Source organism: Pollachius pollachius (genome assembly GCF_949987615.1).
Source record: "Pollachius pollachius genome assembly, chromosome: 20".
NCBI classification, from domain to species: Eukaryota; Metazoa; Chordata; class Actinopteri; order Gadiformes; family Gadidae; genus Pollachius; species Pollachius pollachius.
This window is the reverse complement of record NC_136953.1, coordinates 10817977-10837182: the sequence shown is the minus strand read 5'-3', so window position 1 is coordinate 10837182 and position 19206 is coordinate 10817977. Positions and strand designations below refer to the sequence as shown.

Genomic DNA, 19206 nt, shown 5'->3' with positions numbered 1-19206 from the left:
CGGAATTCGCAGGTGTCGGAAGTGAAGTGTACGCCGCCGTGTCACCGCGCGAGCTCCCAGGCTCTGATTCGCTCATGCGCAATTGAGTCGAAATCTCCGGACCCGTTTTCTAGAGACTACAGTGCTCTCCGACTCGTGTCACACTAGCTTTGGAATAATCAATCATGAACGGCGGAGAAAGAAGGATCATGTCGTCGCAGTCGTCCGTATTCTAGATCGATATAGCGTAATTGAGTCCGCTCTAATGAGTCATTAAGTCAGGTATAGACGTCCTGCTGCTGCATCCTCTTGCTTGTGTCTTAATTACCAAACATTGTGATGCTCGACTAAAGCACTATCGGGATTCTTAATTAGTTTCTCCCTCCCCAAGTATGAATACAATAGGAGTTTCCTTCCTCGACCCCTTGGATGATTATGAATTAATTCATCGAATAGGGTGCGGCACGTACGGAGATGTGTTCAAGGTGAGTGAGGGATCCGGGGTCCTTGCGGTGCTCGTGCTCGCCTGATGTTCGTGCTGGGTTGTGCACGACTCGTAATGCAGAGTTCCAGAGCACGTCGGTCCGCAAAAAGTTGCACGATTTTCTCTTTTGACCTGTTATGAGTACTTCAATATGTCTGATTAGTTCGTCAGAAAAGGTCCCCGTTAAGTTTTTTTTCCTTCTCGTTATTCGGTATTTGACGTTGACTTTTCTGGGTGAAATAAATAAATGCGCATTTTTTAAAAACTCAGGTCGAGTTATTCTAATATACATGACGTCAGATAGCTGCAAACATGTATTTTATTATGCATTAATGAGCCTTATCACTATAACTGTGTAATAACTACTGTAGTTACCCAGATGAAGATTTACCGACAATATTTTAAACCCGGATATTTAAGACCGAGACGGATGATCATACAGCAATTGCATTCAATAGCCTACTGGACAGTTTGAACTATCGACGCTATAGGACTCTCTCCTCAATTGTACAATATTATTATTTTAAAGATAAGGCCATTTGGAAACAGCAGGGTTATGTAGATCGTGTCCTGCAATATTGACCATAAAACATTTAGGTTATTGTTTTTGTTCTGATGAAGAAAGGTAGGCTACAGGATGTGTTCTGCTCTCAAACCGCCCAAAAGCAACAGGAGTTTGCGTCTTTTTTCTATCTCTGATTTAGCCTCTGATATTCAACACTTTGAATCCTTTGAGGAGTACGGCTAAAATACATTCTTAATAATCTCACAAGCGAGCTACAAGTTGTCGTCATTCTTATATTTCTTTGCCTTTGAGCAAGAAATGCAATCTTTTGTTTGGTCGCATTCCTTGCTCTGACTGTACAATAATACATCATCCCCTCCCCTCATCCAAGACCAATCTCTCTCTCATTCTGACGCTGTCTCTCGATGGGTCAAAGGTCAAACCACTGGGCGTGTGACACTGACAGCGTCAGTTGGTACCCTGTGTGGATTTCTGACATCGCCGTTATTTACAGAAAAAATGATCCCCAGTTTCACCCATTGGTATATTTTAGTCATTGGCAACACGTCCGTTTTCAACACAACAAAAAAGAAAATACTTCCCCTTTATCAATGATGTGGTGGTGGTGGTGGTGGTCGATGGTGTGAGTGAGACACCCAGTTGGTGTTAAACTATCTTGTACCTTGCTAGAACCACCCTATTGCTTTTATGTGCTAATCCGATAGTCTAATTTAAATTTTAGATAACATGGTTTTACGGACAGTACCAATTGGTAAACTAGGCTTGTGTGACCAAAATCCCCCAAATTCTCAAGGGGAGCTGGGTTCAGTAAGCCTACACTCGGTTCTAGTTGGACCTTTACTACAGAAATACCTTGGACGTTTTCAGTCACAGGAAGTGTGCTGGCTGTGGTACGACAGGAAGCAAAACAGGAAGGTGATGCAGCCAAGGCACTACAAGCAACCTGCGCTAGCGCTTGTTTTCTGGGGATGAAAAAAAAAAAATCCCTCACTGTGTCACTCCACGGCTTGGCCAGTCATTAGAGAGAAGGGGCATGACTAATCCCCTGACCGCCTCACAAACATGGTTAAAACACGTTGTTGCGGGTTTTTTCTCCAAACATCCTCCCCTCCCGATTTCTTTTGTTTTTCTCCACGTTATCGTGAGTTCCCCCGGCCCACAGGTTTTTTCTGATCTTCCTCTGAGTTGACTCGGAGTTCATGAAACAGAGGAGAAATGACGTCCTCCTGTTGTGGCGAAACTTGTCACTGAAAGGACTCAGAACAGAAAAAGTCCAAAGGAAAAACTTTAAACTCAATACAAACAGGGACAGGTGGCAACAGGTGACCACGATGGGAAGGCAGAGCCACTATAGGTCCTAGTCTTGTCCTCCTTGTCCTAATGTCACAAAGCAGGATAAGATCTGGACCCCTGGGGTTTTGCTATGTAGCAAACAGAAACATGCAGAACAGTCTACAAGGGCGACCTTTTAAGAAAACCTTCCTCGCATGATATCTCAGACAGGTTTTGTTTTGTGTTTTGATTTGAATAAAAAGGCAAGAAATAGAAAACTATGCAGTGATATATCACTATGTACTTAGAATATTTACTTCATAAGAGTGGTAGGCTTGCAAATTATATTTTCTACCACAATAACGATGCCATCGTGTGCTGCTTCCAATGCTTTTCCCCATGTATATAATAACACGACTTGAATAGTAACATCACATTATTATTCACAGGCCCGTAACATCAAGACCTCCGAAATGACGGCCATTAAGATCGTCAAACTGGACCCTGGTATGTCCTTCTAAAGCCTTCACCTGGCTCAACTTTGATCAATCACAAATCACAACACAAGCTCACAAGCAAGTGTGTGGTGCACCTCTGGCTAACCTCACTCTGTGTTCAGGCGATGACATCACAGCCATCCAACAGGAGATTACCATGATGAAGGAGTGCAAGCACAAAAACATTGTGGCCTATTTTGGCAGCTACCACAGGTGCTGTATTAGTAGAGGGAATGTTTTGTTTACGTGCGTGTATGTGTGTGTGTGTGTGTGTGCGTGCGTGCGTGCGTGTGTGTGTGCGTGTTTTGCAGGCATGTCTCCTTTGTAACATGAAGTTCTCTTTATCTTTCAGTTGAATCCTTTAGTAGATCATTATGGGAATCCCCAGCCAACAACTATGCGTTAATCGATATGACAGCCGATAGTTAGTCGACATACACATGTTTTTGTGTCTGAGTAGAACAGTGCCCTGTTATTTGTGACACTTAGATGAATAGACAATGTTCCTCTGAGGAGAATGATTCGCCCAATTGAAACTCTTCTGCTATGCGTGAGAATAAATTCCAGGTTGTATACAGTGTGTGATTCCAGGGGTGTCAAACTGAACTGATAGGGGAACATTCACCTTCCACAGGAATACTAAACTGTGGATCTGCATGGAGTTCTGTGGGGGAGGGTCGCTACAGGATATTTACCAGGGTAAACACACACGCATGTACGCACACACATGCACGCACACAAACACACATTTTTTTTACACCATGTAGTGTAGACTTGTTTTAAGGAGGGGTTGTCTACATACTAGAGTTAAGGTTTGGCGTTAGCTGTCATTTGGTCTTAGCCTTTGCAGTACCAAAGTACCAGTCAGTACCAAAAATTAGCACTTTTGGTTTTTGGTTAACATTCTTTTCTGGGAGTAGTTGCTCAAATTAACTGCCCTGTATGTTTGTGGCAGAGGCAAGCTTGATCAATACTGGACCAATTTAATTGAAGAGAAATCAAAGACATAAGACAAAGACAAATAAAGAACCAAATAAGTTTGGATTCCTTTAATAAGTGGTCGGCTATGCACTAAGCGATGCATTGTAAGCTCTATTCATATTTGGCTGTCTCTGCGTCCATGCGTGTGTTTTTGTGTGTGTGTTCGTCTAGTGACGGGCCCTTTGAAGGAGAAACAGATAGCCTACGTCTGCCGGGAAACACTGCAGGTGAGGTGCGGTCACAGTGGCCATTTAGAACGAGACCACCAGAGAGCCCCGGTCCTGTGTGGGTCTGTCCGGGTTTCTACCTCAAACTGATTGTTTCCTCTTTGTTCTCTTCAGGGCTTACATCACCTGCACGAAGCGGGCAAGATGCACAGGGATATAAAGGTGAGCGTCGTGCTTTGTTGGACGCTGAGCGCTCGTTCCGTGCGATGGCAGTGATGTGAGGGTAGAGTGGGAGCTAGGTGAGTGTGTGTGTGTGACGTGTTGTTGATGGACGGTTGTACTCATCGAAGCGTCTCTCTACAGGGAGCCAACATCCTCCTGACAGAGAGAGGAGATGTGAAACTAGGTCGGTTGTGATCACAACACACACACACATAGACAGACACGCACACACAGACACAGGGACAGACACACAGACACACACATACTATACATACACATATGCATACAGACAAACACACACACACACACACACACAGATACACACAGACAAACACTTACACATACATAGACACAAACACACACACACACACACACACCCGACACACTGTTTTTGTGGTATGTGACTTTCTGTACTTGGTAAGCGAGTATGCACTCATGATTACAGACAGATCAAAAACACTCTTGCACTGCAGTGGCTGATTGCCATAGAGTAGGCTGCAGTACTTCTATCCTGCATCTTATCTGCCCTTCATCTCATGCTCTGTGGGTTCTCACTAAACCCCTCTCTGCTCTGCCAGCTGATTTCGGGGTGGCAGCAGAGATCAGCGCGTCAGTGGCCAAGAGAAAGTCTTTCATAGGAACGCCTTACTGGTAAGATGAAGTGTCTCTCTCTCCCACTCTGTCAACCACTCTGTCACCCACTGCACAGAGTACTATGTCATCCATACCGGATTTATTTTGTCGGATCTCTCGTCATTAATCAGCAATAGTCAATGCAGTAATCAGCATTATTGTATAGCAGTAGCATAGGGATAAGGGTAATAATAGGGTGAAATAATGTAACAATACCTCCTATATAATACCTAATTAACTTTTGTATCTTAGTTAACATGAACACGATTCGTAAATTATTACTAGGCTATAAGTTAACTGTTCGTTAATGCCTATTGGGGCATTAACTAATGTTAATTTACGGTTTACTGATGAGGTCCTTCTCCTTCTCCTCTTTCTACGTTAACGTTGACGCGCGCCTCCAGGATGGCGCCCGAGGTGGCGGCGGTGGAGAAAAAGGGCGGGTACAACCACCTGTGTGACATCTGGGCGGTGGGCATCACGGCCATCGAGCTGGCGGAGCTCCAGCCCCCCATGTTCGAGCTGCACCCGATGAGGTGGGTGCGCACACAGCCGCTACCTGAGCCACCGCCAGCCGGCGTGCCCTGAGTCACCCACGGGACTCAGGCGTTGTTCAGTCACTGGAAGGTGTTTTGAACTATCTTTCTAAAGCACGGGGTCACCATCCTTTTGAAACCTGAGAGCTACTTCAAGCGTACTGAGTAATACGAAGGGCTACTCTACTTGTTTGATACAAACTACCTGAATAACCAAGGTGGCACGGCTTGTCTCAGCAAAAAGAGTGCGTTCGACATTGAACTCACCGGACAAGGCACAATAAAACCTTTTTACAATCATACGGTACATTCAATGTTGTCACTGCCATCAAATCTACATCAATGCAAGTGTTATTGTTTAAAAAGAAGGTCGAAAGGCCCTGCCCGCGACCAGGTGCCCGCTGGCTGCCACGGTATCGGCTACCCCTGATCTAAAGCCACGGTTGTTAGCATGAGCTGCCTACAATAAAATATTTATCCGTCCAACTTAGTTTTTGCCAAAAAAAATGTCCTATGCTCCCGTTAAATGTCCTCTCCTTCAATCTGTTATATTGTATTGGGCAGTGCGGTACAGGACAAGGCAGCGCCCGGGGACAAACTTCCTATTTAAGTCCAGTGCCTTGGTCAAGGGCATGGGCAGGAGCTGGTGGCGCTGACCCGTTCTTAAAATGTATCCACCACGTGCAGACGGCAACTTTTCACACAGTCTTATGATGCAGTACTCTCATATCAGAAAATAGCCAAACTTGATGCTTCCACCTTAAAGGATTTGCCCCCCCCCCCCCCCCCCATTGCTGACATTGTCTATGTCAGGATTTAAATCATCTCAGATTTAGGTTCAACTCAGCTCCTCATGGTGTCGACGTGTCCAACACAGGGCAGTCGGCCACTAACATCCATTCAATAGAGCTGTTTGTTTGTGGGGAGTATTGGAGGCAGCTACCTAGCCAGAGTGGTTCATATCTGATTAATTTTGTTGGACAAACCAAGACACAGCTATGGGAGCTGCTAAATACTGGTTTGGAATATATTGGCTAGCCAACTGCCCAGGTTTGGAACGCATCTACACCGCAATAAGGGGTGAGAACTCATTGCTGATTAACATCTCAACATCGACAATGTCAACAATGTACCTGAGGTCTTAACAAACCGGCCAATACCTTTTAAGATGACTACATGACTGGAGCTGCCTAGCATCAGAAGGGTTAATGTAACATACCAAGTCAAATGGGTCTCTCTGTATTCAAAGCGGCTCAGTCCGCAGTGGCGTCATGCAAAGTGTTAAACTGGTTTCCATCTTGGTGACATTTAACAATATGTTTCAGAGCACTTATGCTGATGTCCAAAAGCAGCTTCCAGCCACCGAGACTGAAGGACAAAAGCCTTTGGTAAGATGAACAGTTCATGTGAAATATATGTACATTCCACCTTCATGTGTACCATGTTCCCCCCCGTCCCTTTCTCTCCCTTGTTCCGGTATCTTCCATGCTCGCCCTCCCCATGTGACCCTGTCACTCTCCTGTCTCCGCAGGTCTGCAGGGTTCCATAGTTTTGTCAAGATGTCTCTTATTAAAAGCACCCGTAAGAGGCCCTCGGCTGAGACACTACTGCAGGTGAATCTCTCTCTCTCTCTCTCTCTCTCTCTTTCTCTCCCCCCACGTCAGCAGGGGGGCTCATTATCCTTATAGGGCATGCTGTTTGATGTCATGTGTTGCTGTGGCTCCTCTCCGTTGTGTGTACCTCTTAAACGCTGCAGCTGCAGCCGCCTTTGTTGACACGGTTCACTCTCACAGTCCAGCCCGAACAAACCAAATCTGTGCTTCCGAATCTGTGCAAACGTTTTCTTGAAGGTCTCCTGACAACAAAAAATGCTTGAATGAAATTGAGGACATGTTACGCCTTTAGCATTGTTAACAATGGATATCTATGAATATTTTTCAACTGCCTCGCTCGCATTACCAAACCCACAACTTAAATTTAAAGATGTCGGGTAATATACATATATTTGTTTTCTCGGCCAATGGGTTGGTGCATTTTTTGGATTGGACGGGGAGTGTGTCGTGGACCATCCCTCACACGTCTCTGTCTCCTCCAGCCTCCCTCACCTTGTATGACCTCTGACCGCTGTCTCCTCACCATGTCTGACCTCTGACCTCTGTCTCCTCACCATGTCTGACCTCTGACCTCTGTCTCCTCACCATGTCTGACCTCTGTCTCCTCCAACCTCCCTCCCCATGTCTCTGAATCCCCAAGCCTCCCTCCCCGTGTCTGACCTCTGACCTCTGTCTCCCTCAGCATCCCTTTGTGACGCAGCTGTTGACCCGTAACCTGGTGATCGAGCTGCTGGACACGGCCAACCACCCCGAGCTCCACCCCGCCGCCCACAGCATGGACGACGGCGAGCTGGAGGTCCGTCCGTCCGTCCGTCCTTGTCCTTTTCCCTTTCTTACCTTTCCCTTCCTCCTCTTCACGTTCCTTTCCTTTACACTCCCTTCCTTTTCTTTCCTTCCCTTCCTTTCCCTGTGGGTCCTTCTCTCTCCTTAGGGATTTATAGGAATCAGAAGTGAAGTTGGTTTGTATTTTTTTCATTTTGTATTAGGTAGTAGATCAAATATTAGATTGATTGTTATCTGCCTTATCCTGCTGGTTATCAGGTCTCGTCCTCCGCCTTCCTCTCCTTCCCCTGTTCAAGAGTTAATCATGAGTTTTCCATTGTAATGTTAAGATACAGTCAGGATCAGCCCTGGATCCATTGGCCTACAGTCACAACTGATGAGTTCTCTTCATCGAAACTACCCCATTCTGAACTTTACCACCAAAGCGACGTTGTCACGTTGGAACAATGCTGTGTCACCCATGTCCCACAATTTGCAGCAGAGAGGATGTACTGATGGGTAGATTATGACACGTGAGGCCAGAGATGGCTGTCCCTAGACACTGACTAGGCTGTCCCGTGGGGCCGCAATTTATGAATGATACAACAATTATTTAGAGTGATAGATCCTGTGTTTAACCTCAGTAAGTGTAGAGGTCTTCCTGTGCGCGAGAGGTGTGAAATGTTTTCATAAAACAAACAGATACATATTTTTGCTCTGACGTAGGCCAGAGACTCTGAATGAATCAAGGTTTGGTAATATCAGCCAGAACTGTAGCAGGCGTTCTGTACTTCTTTTTTTTTTTGCAGAACTCAAATTTCAGAGGGTCAGCATAGCACCATGTCTGTATGGTCATCATTTTTGAGTTTGCCCAAATGTTTGGTTTTACCCCCAAAAGAGTCACATGAGTGACATGAACCGAAGCTATGAGATGTTGCATTTCTCACATCTTGCAGTGCATATAGTACTTATTGTGCATTTTCTATCATTGCAGATTGGGGAAGCTGCACCAGACAAGATACAGTCAGCAGGAAAACACCTGGCTGTGGAGAGAACTCTGTCTGAGGAGCAGTGTGAGCACCCACACACACACACCCACACACACACACACACACACACACACACACACACACATACACAATCACACACTTGAAACACAAGTTGTGGATTCTAGATATAAAACGCACATTTCCAAAGGTCAAAGGGTGTTAGTCAGTAATGATGCAGTATCATATCCACACTACGTCCACATCATCAATATGGTATCGGAGAGGAGGCTCGCATACCCGGCTTGTTCTTACAGGAACAAAGCAGCCAAAGCGCCTCTTGTCTGGAGAGAGCACACACAAACAAGAAAGCAAGCGTGCAAGTATGCGCGCCCTTAAATGGAGGCTGACTCCAGCAACCATCAGAGAAGTGCGATCTTCAACCACCGGCCGCCACTTGGAAGCCGTCGCGGGGCCACAAGCAGGGCCATTGACGCGGTGCTTGGAGAGGGCCTGTGAAGTCACTGCGCTGTTTAGCGCTTAGCCCGCACAGAGATGCCAGTGTGCACAAATCTTTCCACATGGCATGTTAGCCCACACATGTGGTGGAGACGGGCCGAAGAATGAGTGGGGGGGGGGAGTCCAAGATGGGCGACGCCGGCGACATAGCCGGGGGGGGGGGGGTCACGACTGAGAAGCTATTGTCCCAGATGATATTATGGAGATTTTTACAGCAGCGCATTCGACGTGCCCTGCTGTACAATGTCCTCCACTCTTCTACAGGGGGACACACCAAGCAACGTTTATATGTGTTGTGAAAGAGCATGCACTGACCGGCACGAAGGCTTGGAGGCCCAGCAGGATAGTTTCAGAACTCAAAACACTCATAATAATAGAATGGCGTTGGATATAGGAGCTGGTTTCTGACATCGATGCCGATAGACTGTGTAGCAAGCATTATTGTGTTTTGAGCAAAAGGAGTTTGGCCCGTGCTTTACTTGTTATTGACCTCGACGTGAATTATGTAGAAGCCTGCTATTCTTGGGGCCAGTGGGGGGGTCTATTGCTAATCCATTGCACTTGAAGAGCTAGCGCATATTGGATCGACTGGGGAAATAATATGAATCCACACTTTGCTCCACAAAGACACATTATTCTTGTATGATACATTGCTCATTTTTTCTTCACAATTTTCTGTCTTTACAGTCGACCAAGTCAAGTTCGGGCCCCCGCTCCGAAAAGTGACAGATCCTGAGCTGGTAAGGGGCTCAAATGAACCAAAGCATTAGCTTGTTAAAGAGTAAATCCAACCCCTCCATTTTAGCTGGAGACTTTCAGACCGGGTAACTCAGAAATTGTGATCTGAAGCAAAAAACTAAAGACGCCATGAAGCAATTTGAACAAAACGTTGGGTTTAACAGGAGGAAGTGTGAGGGGCGTTGTCACTCCCGCTCGAGCAAGGATGCACGGTCATGGGCAAACTACTGCTGTGGAAAAGAGTTTGTAGCCCAAGAGTGGCAGACCCCTCATATTTCACACCAGTTTAACAACTTTATTTTCAAAAGCAACACAGAAATGTTCCCCAACCACCAACCAAACAAATGTTTTAACTGACAAAATATTTTTTTTGGAACTTGGCTGACCCTTTGATCATGGCTGGCATTGCAATGTCGCTCGTGCTCGGATAATAGACAAGACATGTCTTTCTTTAGCAGGGACGCTACGACGACGACTGGAGTCTCTCCGGGGAGGAAGATACGTCACCGTAAGTTAACCAACGACCAAATACGTAAGGATCAATCTCTCAAATCAACCAAAGAACCAGGTGCTTGTAAAACCACGGACAAAACGACAACAACTTCCACAACAACAACAACAACAACAACATACGACCCCCCCTTTCTCCAGAGCCCAGACAGAAAGCATAGTATTTTTAGGCTCCGGTTGTTGATCAGAAAGAGGCTCCTCCCCTTCTATTGTCGTAGCGGAAGTGAGGCCTACTAGTCTGATAAACACCAGGTCTTCCTGTTTGCAGGAGCCTGTTGGAATGTGTGGAAGAGGCTCTTCAGCTGAGGTAGGCCCCCGGGTCACCGGCCTCCAGCAACCACCCCCCACCCGCTCTCGCCCATTCATTACTCCCAATCCTCCATTAATTCATTAATGAAAATGATTCAGCGTTCAATGAATGATTAAACAACCTTTGACACCAACATCATCATCAGTGGTTTGGAAATAATACGTTTTTTATTTTTGTGACCAATCACACTGATTTTAGGCCTAAGACATTAGAAGCCGACTTTATTTGTTCCACAAACCCACTGGTTATGGTCTTGGGATTATTGCGCTTGTGTTTGTTGCTTTTGTCCATTTTCTTGTGTTGTTTTTTGACCCGTTGTTTTTTGTTCCTTCTGCCCGATCGCCCGGCTTGTTTAATTTGATGTGGCTGCACAGCAGATGGATTTACGTTTGTTTATGTGACACTTTGCAACAACGACATCATACAGCCGTCTCATTCAGAAACGTCACTGTCTTTCAGAAGTTTAACCATTCGGAGGGCGCCCCCTAGCGACGTAAGTGTGAAATGGTTTCCCGATTCGACCTGTGATCACTTTTGCTCGAAATTAACCCTTACGTTTTTTTTTTCTTTCATCAATTAATTGAACAAAAAAATCTAATAATTCCCTGGTTGTAATTTAGTCTCGGGTAGCTGGGTTTTATTCTTATAACTCATAATCAATAAAAGAAAGTGAGTAGCTGAAACTCATGTTGGATCTGTCCCTCCCAGGGGGGCAGTGGTCAGGCCGGCAGGAAGAGTGTGTTGTTCAGCCCCACCACAGCGTCCCTCCCGGCCTTCAGCTGCCTGACCCCTGACGTGGTGGACCAGGAGGACATGACGGCCAGGCCCAGCTGCACCCTGGGTCCTGGCTCGGCCGTGGCCTCCAGCTCCACCTCCAGCGCCGGCTCCTCCCCCGGTGAGTTAAATGGTACGGCCTGGATGACCACTTCACAATGAAAGTCTTCCCATAGATAAGCGAAGGTCATAGGGTGGACATGTTCCTGTGTGTTTCAAAAGGATAAAAACAAAGCTGCCGACTGGATAGGACTATACATGGTGCCAATAAAAAACATCAGTAGTAATAGTTTATCGTTATAATTGTTTTGGCTACACCCTGCACCCTATGGGCTTTTATACACGTGGGCAACGTCACAACGCACGTCTATTTGTAAGGATTTCTTACACCTCACATAAAATCAATAAGGAATCGATAAATGAATCAATACATTTTATTCCATTTACATTTACATTTACATTTACGGCATTTAGCAGACACTTTTATCCAAAGCGACTTACAATAAGTGCATTTGTTACAATAAGTACATTAGTCATAAGAAGTGAAACAATATATCGCTGTCGGTACAGTAAAGACGTTCATAGAACCAAGTGCAAGTATTACAATCGCTAGGCTAACCCATTCCCCGTGTAAAGCAGCGATAGCAGCTACTGTAGATGCTACACAATTAAGTACCTTGAATAAATGCAATGTACAAGTGCCAGGACGTACAACATTCAATGGTGGCTGTGCATTGGTTTCTATACAGAGTCGAGATGAACTCTGAACAGGTGAGTTTTGAGTCTTTTGCGGAAGCTGGTGAGCGACTCTGCGGTCCTGACATCGGTAGGGAGCTCGTTCCACCACTGAGGTCCCAAAACAGAGAATAGTTGTGACTTCGCTGATCGACCTTTGCTTGCTCTTAGCGATGGCGGTACCAGACGTCCAGCTGAGGTAGTTGAGCGGAGGGATCGTCATTACATCATATTCCATGATGTAAGATGCTGATGGTGGTGAAAGAGAGGGGGCAGAAGGCAGAGAGAGCGAGATGAGCTCTCTTCCATATCTCCTGTTGCCCTGTGCTCTCTGCTCTGTCACCCAAATCAAATCTCTCTCATCTTATCCGTCCTCCTATCCCCCCCCCCCCTTCTCCGCCAGGCCTGGCCAGGTACTCGGCCACCCAGGACGTGCGACAGCGAGGCAGTGACCCGTGTCTGCCCGTGTTGGACGCCGTGTTGGCGGAGAAGAAGGCGGAGGCCGTTGCGGCGGCTCCTAAACGGGACACGCCCCTTTCCCCTGAATGGAGCACCCTGAGGAAGAAGACAGAGGACTCTGTGAGTGGCGCTGCAGTGTGGGCCTGCGTGGTCCTAGTGCCAGTAGGGTTAGTGGGTGAGCCACTGGTGGTTTTCAGCTAGTAATAAAACTAATAGCTACTGATTCATTGATTTTATTTTTAACCTACTGACGGACGACAGACACTGATCTTATAGTTCCTCTGGGATCAACACCGTTGCGGTCTTATAACCCTTACTTCCATAACTATATGTAACCTTTTCTAATTCTGCAGAAAGCAGACTGGCATGGACTGCCCCCAACACCTCAAGTCCATGTAAGTGTGACATCTTAACCACAACACCAGTCCCATCGACTGCAATGCATGGGTGAACTACAATAACCAACAACAATAGATCTCAGGGGCCAAAGGGAGTCTTTCAGCTATCGAATCACTAGCCATTAACGGTGCTGTAGGTAAGATTCAAGAGCTATGATTCCGTTTGTTAGTAATGGCAGAGCCACCCGTCAGCTATATGTGAGTGAAATGCGCGGCCTGTTTCAAGTTAACTGTGCCTGCTTTCGGATTCTGTCTGCTCCCAGCTGATTCCCCTACCAATCAGGGCATCTCTTCCCTCATTGGTTCAGGGAATCCATATCACCTGTCAAGGTGTGTGAAACGCAACACTTCTCAATGGCAGAGAACCAAAGCGAGGGAGGGGGCAGAGAGAGAGTTTTTTTTTTTTCGTGCTTTCTCCTTCTCTTTTCTGCTCCCTCTCTCTACAACTCTGAGATCTTACCTACCGCACCTTTTTTTAAGTTCAAATCAGACTCATAGCAAATGGTTTGCCCCATACCAGACCGATGGTAGCCAAAACCATCCACGCCTGTACATTCGCATGTGTTCATCACATGCTTGGTCTTCGCAGATGGGCGCGTGCTTCTCCAAAGTGTTCAACGGTTGTCCTCTGAAGATCCACTGTGCCGTCACCTGGATCCTGCCCAAGACCAGAGGTAGGCCCCCAGGTCCCCAGAACGGGTCCGGGGGGACGATCACACACAGAGCAGCGCCGCAACAGACACCAACCCTAGGAACCAGCTTGGCGTACTAACCAGCTTGGCGTACTAACTACTGGGAGCGTCTGCAAGCTCCCCCTAAACAACGTTTAGGGGGAGCTTACAGACGCTCCCAGTAGTTAGTACGCCAAGCTGGTTCTTTAACGTTCTTTAACGTTCTTTAACGTTCTTTACCGTCTTCTCTTTGTCGCGGAGCTGAGAATGCGCTGAAGAGCTGAACCTATTTGAACTCACCACAAAAACATGAAGCGCTGCGCATGTGCGCCTCTTGAACCGTAGGGAAACACTGGTGGTTGTGAACGCTGTTCTGTGGGATCGGCCCTTTTGGTGATTGGTACCACTTCTACTACTATGAGCGATAACACCCTCTGGCATGTGCATGGGCAGACGTACAGGCGCTGGAGGAACCTGCGAGAACGTATAAACTGGAACCTATGTGCACTACAACTTGTGATCGAAAGCATGACCACTTACAGCCTTGTTTTCCACATCCCTTTTCAATCCAGATCAGTACCTCATACTGGGGGCAGAAGAGGGTGTCTACACACTAAACCTCAATGAGCTTCACGAAGACACACTAGAAAAGGTATGCGATACAACACATTGCATGTACAGTTCCACACTGCACCTCCAGAGTTACACAGACAGCTGTATTCGGTGAGGTTGTGCCAATGCAATGGCGATGGCGTCCTGATTGGTTGAATCAAATGGCCTCTGAACGAGCCAATCAGACATGGATAGTGTGTTACATCACCAGAGATGGAGCTGCGGTTGTTGAGTCGGGTTCGGTTCCCTTCTTGTAGCTGATCTCTCTCTCTCTCTCTCTCTCTCTCTCTCTCTCTCTCTCGCCCTCTGCTGCTCTCCCTCCCCACAGCTGCTCCCCCAGCGCTGCACGTGGCTCTATGTGATGAACAACGTGTTGATGTCTGTATCAGGTAGAGAGCTCCACCTATCAGAGATCACCTAAAGTATCCTCTAAAGTATTCTCACTCTCTCTCTCTTTTTCTCTCGCTCTCTCTCTCTCTCTCTCTCTCTCCCTCTCTCTCTCTCTCTCTCTCTCTCTCTCTCATATGTTAAAACTGTCTCTCTCTCTCTCATGTTAATACTGTCTCTGTCTCTCTCTGTCTCTGTCGCTCTCTCTCTCTCTCTCTCTCACATGTTAAAACTGTCTCTCTCTCTCTCTCTCTCTCATATGTTAATACTGTCTCTCTCCCGTCCTCCAGGGAAGTCCACCCAGCTGTACTCCCACAGTCTGGTGGCCCTGTTCGAGCAGCGGGGCCACCAGCTGAGGAGACACGGGAGCCTGTCGCTGGGAACCCACCGGCTCAGCGAGAGGATCGGCCCCGGGTGGGTGGAGCCCGGGGACTCACAGACGTAGCTCAGGCCTTTCTCCACGAGGAGCTCATTGAGGACTTCCAATCCGGGAGAATATATAGAAATAAACAAAAGCCCTGCCATGTTTTTTGGCTCCATACCTGCACTCATACAGCTAGTGTTGCTCGGGGTCATAGTGCTGATTTGTAGGTCCTCTTAAAATGAATTCAGAATAATAAAAATAAGAATATGAATAATATTAGCTTGAACCTAGCAGGGTGGAAAGTTCATTACATTTTGTTTTCTTAGTTCTGGGTCTGAAATGATGGTGACTCTCTGTCCTTTTCTACCACAGTAGGAAATATGCTATCTCAGTGAAGATACCGGACACTAAAGGCTGCAGGAGGTGTGCCGTTGGTGAGTGTGGACCGTACCATAGCTGACGCTGTGCTGAGTCAAACGCGCCAGGGCAGACTTCACCAAAGGATTTGGCCGCTTGGTTAAGACTTGCGGTCAATTATCGACATTGTCTGTGTCCAGATATAACCCAGCCATGAGTTTTGTTCAACCAGACACCTTCCGAAACTGGGCAGCTGGCGACATCAATTATAATCCGAACTAGGGTTTAGCATCTCCCATAGCTGTATCTTGCTATGAGACAATAACTTAGAAAAACATCAATTGACCTGAGGTTTTGACGAACCGGACAAATCTTTTAACCTAGTTAAGTTAGTCCACCTTTTCACTGTTTCCCAAAGATGCAGGAAGGTAAATATGATCTCTCTGTACACCCATCCCTCTCCCAGCTAGGAACCCCTATACCGACAGCACATTCCTCTGTGGGGCCGTGCCATCAGGACTGGTTCTCCTGCTGTGGTACGAACCACTGCAGAAGTTCATGCAACTAAAGGTCTGTACACACACTCACTCACTCACACACACACACACACACACACACACACACACACACAGCAACAAATGTATCACAATACCTAAACCACACACAAAAAAATGACGATGCCTTCTTTATTCTTCATTCTGGGTGAAATAAGCCAAAATATGTTTAAGCTAATGACAACTGCTAGCATAGAGACCATAGAGACCCCCAGCATGCATAAAAAACATAACTCAAATAATATTTTCAAGATTCACAACACCTTTTTAATTCTTCATATCAAATAAACCTTTCACATGCTCCTTCCCCACCCCCCCACCTGTGTCTCTCAGCACATAGCAATAACCCTCCCGGAGTCCCTGCCTGTATTTGAGCTCCTGGTGCTGGTGACGGATGAGTTCCCTCAGCTCTGCATCGGGGTCCGAAGCAGGAAGTCCTCCACGGACCCGCAGCTCAACTTTGACATAGTCGAGCTCAACGGCACTCCTAATAACACACCGGGTAGGTCAATGGGGAAGCAAATGTGTTACTTTGCCTGGATTCATTTTGTAAGGGGCTGTCCAAAACTAGGCACAGATTCTGAAGTCATTCTTCAGCCAAGAAGTGTTATCCCATCCTAAGGGAAAAACAGAAATAACTCTACCTTTTTCTCTCTCTCTCTCTCTCTCTCTCTCTCTCTCTCTCTCTCTCTCTTTCTCTCTATCTCTCTATCTCTCTGCAGAGAGCAGCTGTGTAGAGACAGGACAGGTGACACAGCTGGACAGAGACACGGTTCTCATCGCCCTGGAGAGTATGTATCAAGTCCGCTAGAATAGGAAAACAATGTGGCAGGCTGCAGGAAAGGACTGCATCATGAGCTGACATGTATGTTGTCTTATTTCTCTTTTTGGCAGGAAGTGTTAAGATTGTGAATCTACAAGGGCTTCCCACCAAAGAGCTAACCCATGAGATGGTCTTTGATTTCCCCATCGACACACTAGGTGTGTTTAGTAATATCTTATGTCAATTACTGTTTAGTGCAATTTAAACATTATGAAAACCGCCATATTACGCATATTAAACTTAATTTGAAATATACAATATTTATATTAAGATCTAATGCATTTCCCTTACTGTTATCTCTTATGGGCATGTCTTGTGTTTGATAGTTTGTTTGCAGGACAGCATTCTGGCGTTCTGGAAACACGGGCTGAAAGGAAGGAGTCTTCATTCAAATGAGGTAACGGTGCATCCATCATTATGAGTAAATATATATATTACATATGCTGCATCTGTATTACATAACTTATGTATACAAGTAATTATTAATGCTCTGATCGGCATAGAGTGTCCTAAACTGATTTAACTGACAGAAATTGGAACAATTCAAATGAAACATGGATGTAAGGACGAAAACATTATAAATGCAGTCCTTCTAGGATCTCATTGCTGTTTAATACTGGTCCATTCCTCCTAAAGATTCCCTTTGTCTTTAACAAGGTTTGTGTCTGTGTGTTTACCAAGGACTATGTTTTATAAGCCATTAGCCTAATATATCTAATGGCCCATTGGGTTCAAATCCCCAATGGGGATTTGAACTCTGGTAATTATCTCTGTATTTGCAGGTTACACAGGAAATCACAGACAACACTCGCCTGTTCAGAGTGTTGGGCACAAACAGGTACGTTCGTACTCATTGATAGTGTCATCTCCTACCATCTGTACAATCTATGGTCTTCACCCAAGGAGTTATTGGAAATTTCACGTTTGTGTGTGTGTGTGTGTGTGTGTGTGTGTGTGTGTGTGTTGAACATTGCAGGGATATAATCCTACAGAGCACACCAACCGACGACCCGCATGCGTTTAGCAACCTCTACATCTTAACGGGTCATGAAAGCAGCTACTGAGCGGACGAGGAGGGCGTGAGACAAGAGCCGTTCCCTATCGACAACGGTCATGAATTAAAGACATTTTCAGCGCTCCCATATATTCTATGAAGAACTCCCATCAGACATGTGCAAAAAGCAAGCCCTTTGTGATTTTAATGACGTAGCTTGCAAGAATGTCAACGCACAAACTCTGTTGATTGACATTATAACGTTAGTTTCTACACCAACACACACACACACGTGCGCGCGCGCACACACACACACACACACACTAATAAAGGCTCAATTGTTCTTTTCATGTTCATGCACACACACAGACACACACGCGCACACAGCATTATCATTCTTTCCTGGTGATTAAAACAAGATTAATGTGGTTTCAGGTATATGAAGTGGATATTTTAAGTGAACTTTTTTTTCTACTTTTCTACTCAAAAACGTATCAATCCCTTAAAAATGCACAAGATTGGGATATAAATGCCTTAGAGATATAGTGCTAAAAGTCAAGTCGCATACTGCAAGCTTGACTAAGTTTGAAGACTAATGATATTCACTACCTTAAATCTTTATGTCAGTGTGTCATATTTATGTCTGAGGTGACGTAAATAACAACCATTCTTTCCTGAGAGATACTTGAAAGACAAAATATGTATATCGTTATTTTTTTAATTTAATGTGTTGGTATTTGCATAACTGAATAGAACATTATTGGACTAAAGTATTTAATGTAGGGCTCACCTGGGACTACTGAAGTAGCACACATATTCAATGCTATAACTGATGGTATAAACATTACAAATGACAGTGAGTTCAGATAAAGCATAAACGTGTTGTAATATTTAAATGAAGTGGACATTGAATATGTGTTATTTTAACTAAGCTTTTGGTTTGTCGTTTGCATTATTCAAATAAGATGATTTCTTACATAACCGCTATTTATATAACAAAACAAGAAACTTTCATCATACTTCCCAACGATCTGAATTCCCAAATGTTAAAACAATTATATATAATCGCCACAGACGAGCTAAGACACGCCGGTGAAGGCGGGTTCATTTTCAAATGGATGGCGTTGGTAAAGATCAACATTGATATATGTTAATTGTTGCTGGTAAGATAGTTTAGTTAAGAAATCATGTTAGAGATGGTTGGGTTTAGGTATAAGGTTAGAGATGTTTAAGTTGTAATTATCACTACGTGATGGGTTCCATCACGTTCAGGCTCAAGAAGAACCAGGGTACTAGGAGTGCCGCACCGCAGCCTCCATTATTGCAGGACCTCCTCCCTGCTG

At 45.6% G+C, this 19206-nt stretch overlaps 1 protein-coding gene across 4 annotated transcripts; it reads left to right on the top strand.

The window, feature by feature from the left end:
• The first annotated feature begins 127 nt into the window (after positions 1–127).
• map4k2 (mitogen-activated protein kinase kinase kinase kinase 2) lies at positions 128–19146 on the top strand. 4 transcript variants are annotated; one of them, XM_079757944.1, is made up of 32 exons: positions 128–464; positions 2711–2768; positions 2881–2971; positions 3393–3457; positions 3911–3966; positions 4081–4128; positions 4270–4312; positions 4707–4779; positions 5166–5297; positions 6623–6685; positions 6829–6910; positions 7593–7706; positions 8667–8745; positions 9865–9917; positions 10374–10423; positions 10694–10732; positions 11195–11228; positions 11444–11642; positions 12648–12823; positions 13057–13098; positions 13691–13775; positions 14345–14424; positions 14713–14773; positions 15062–15185; positions 15508–15569; positions 15959–16062; positions 16380–16548; positions 16769–16837; positions 16941–17027; positions 17196–17266; positions 17652–17707; positions 17846–19146. In XM_079757944.1, exons 1-32 carry the CDS (start codon positions 372–374, stop codon positions 17931–17933), a joined length of 2646 nt encoding a protein of 881 aa, XP_079614070.1. In that variant the 5' UTR covers positions 128–371; the 3' UTR covers positions 17934–19146. The 4 variants fall into 4 exon arrangements, with proteins under 4 accessions (XP_079614070.1, XP_079614071.1, XP_079614073.1 ...); XM_079757945.1 differs by having other exon boundaries at positions 10371–10423; positions 11444–11630; XM_079757947.1 differs by having other exon boundaries at positions 10371–10423.
• The last annotated feature ends 60 nt before the right edge of the window (positions 19147–19206 follow it).

What these genes read in the sequence shown, in the direction of transcription:
- map4k2 (XM_079757947.1), top strand. Translation starts at nt 372, where the DNA reads ATGAATACAATAGGAGTTTCCTTCCTCGACCCCTTGGATGATTATGAA. An exon ending in GGAGGGCGCCCCCTAGCGAC is followed by an intron (nt 11,229 to 11,443) that starts GTAAGTGTGAAA and finishes TGTCCCTCCCAG; the next exon opens with GGGGGCAGTGGTCAGGCCGG. An exon ending in CCCCAACACCTCAAGTCCAT is followed by an intron (nt 13,099 to 13,690) that starts GTAAGTGTGACA and finishes TGGTCTTCGCAG; the next exon opens with ATGGGCGCGTGCTTCTCCAA.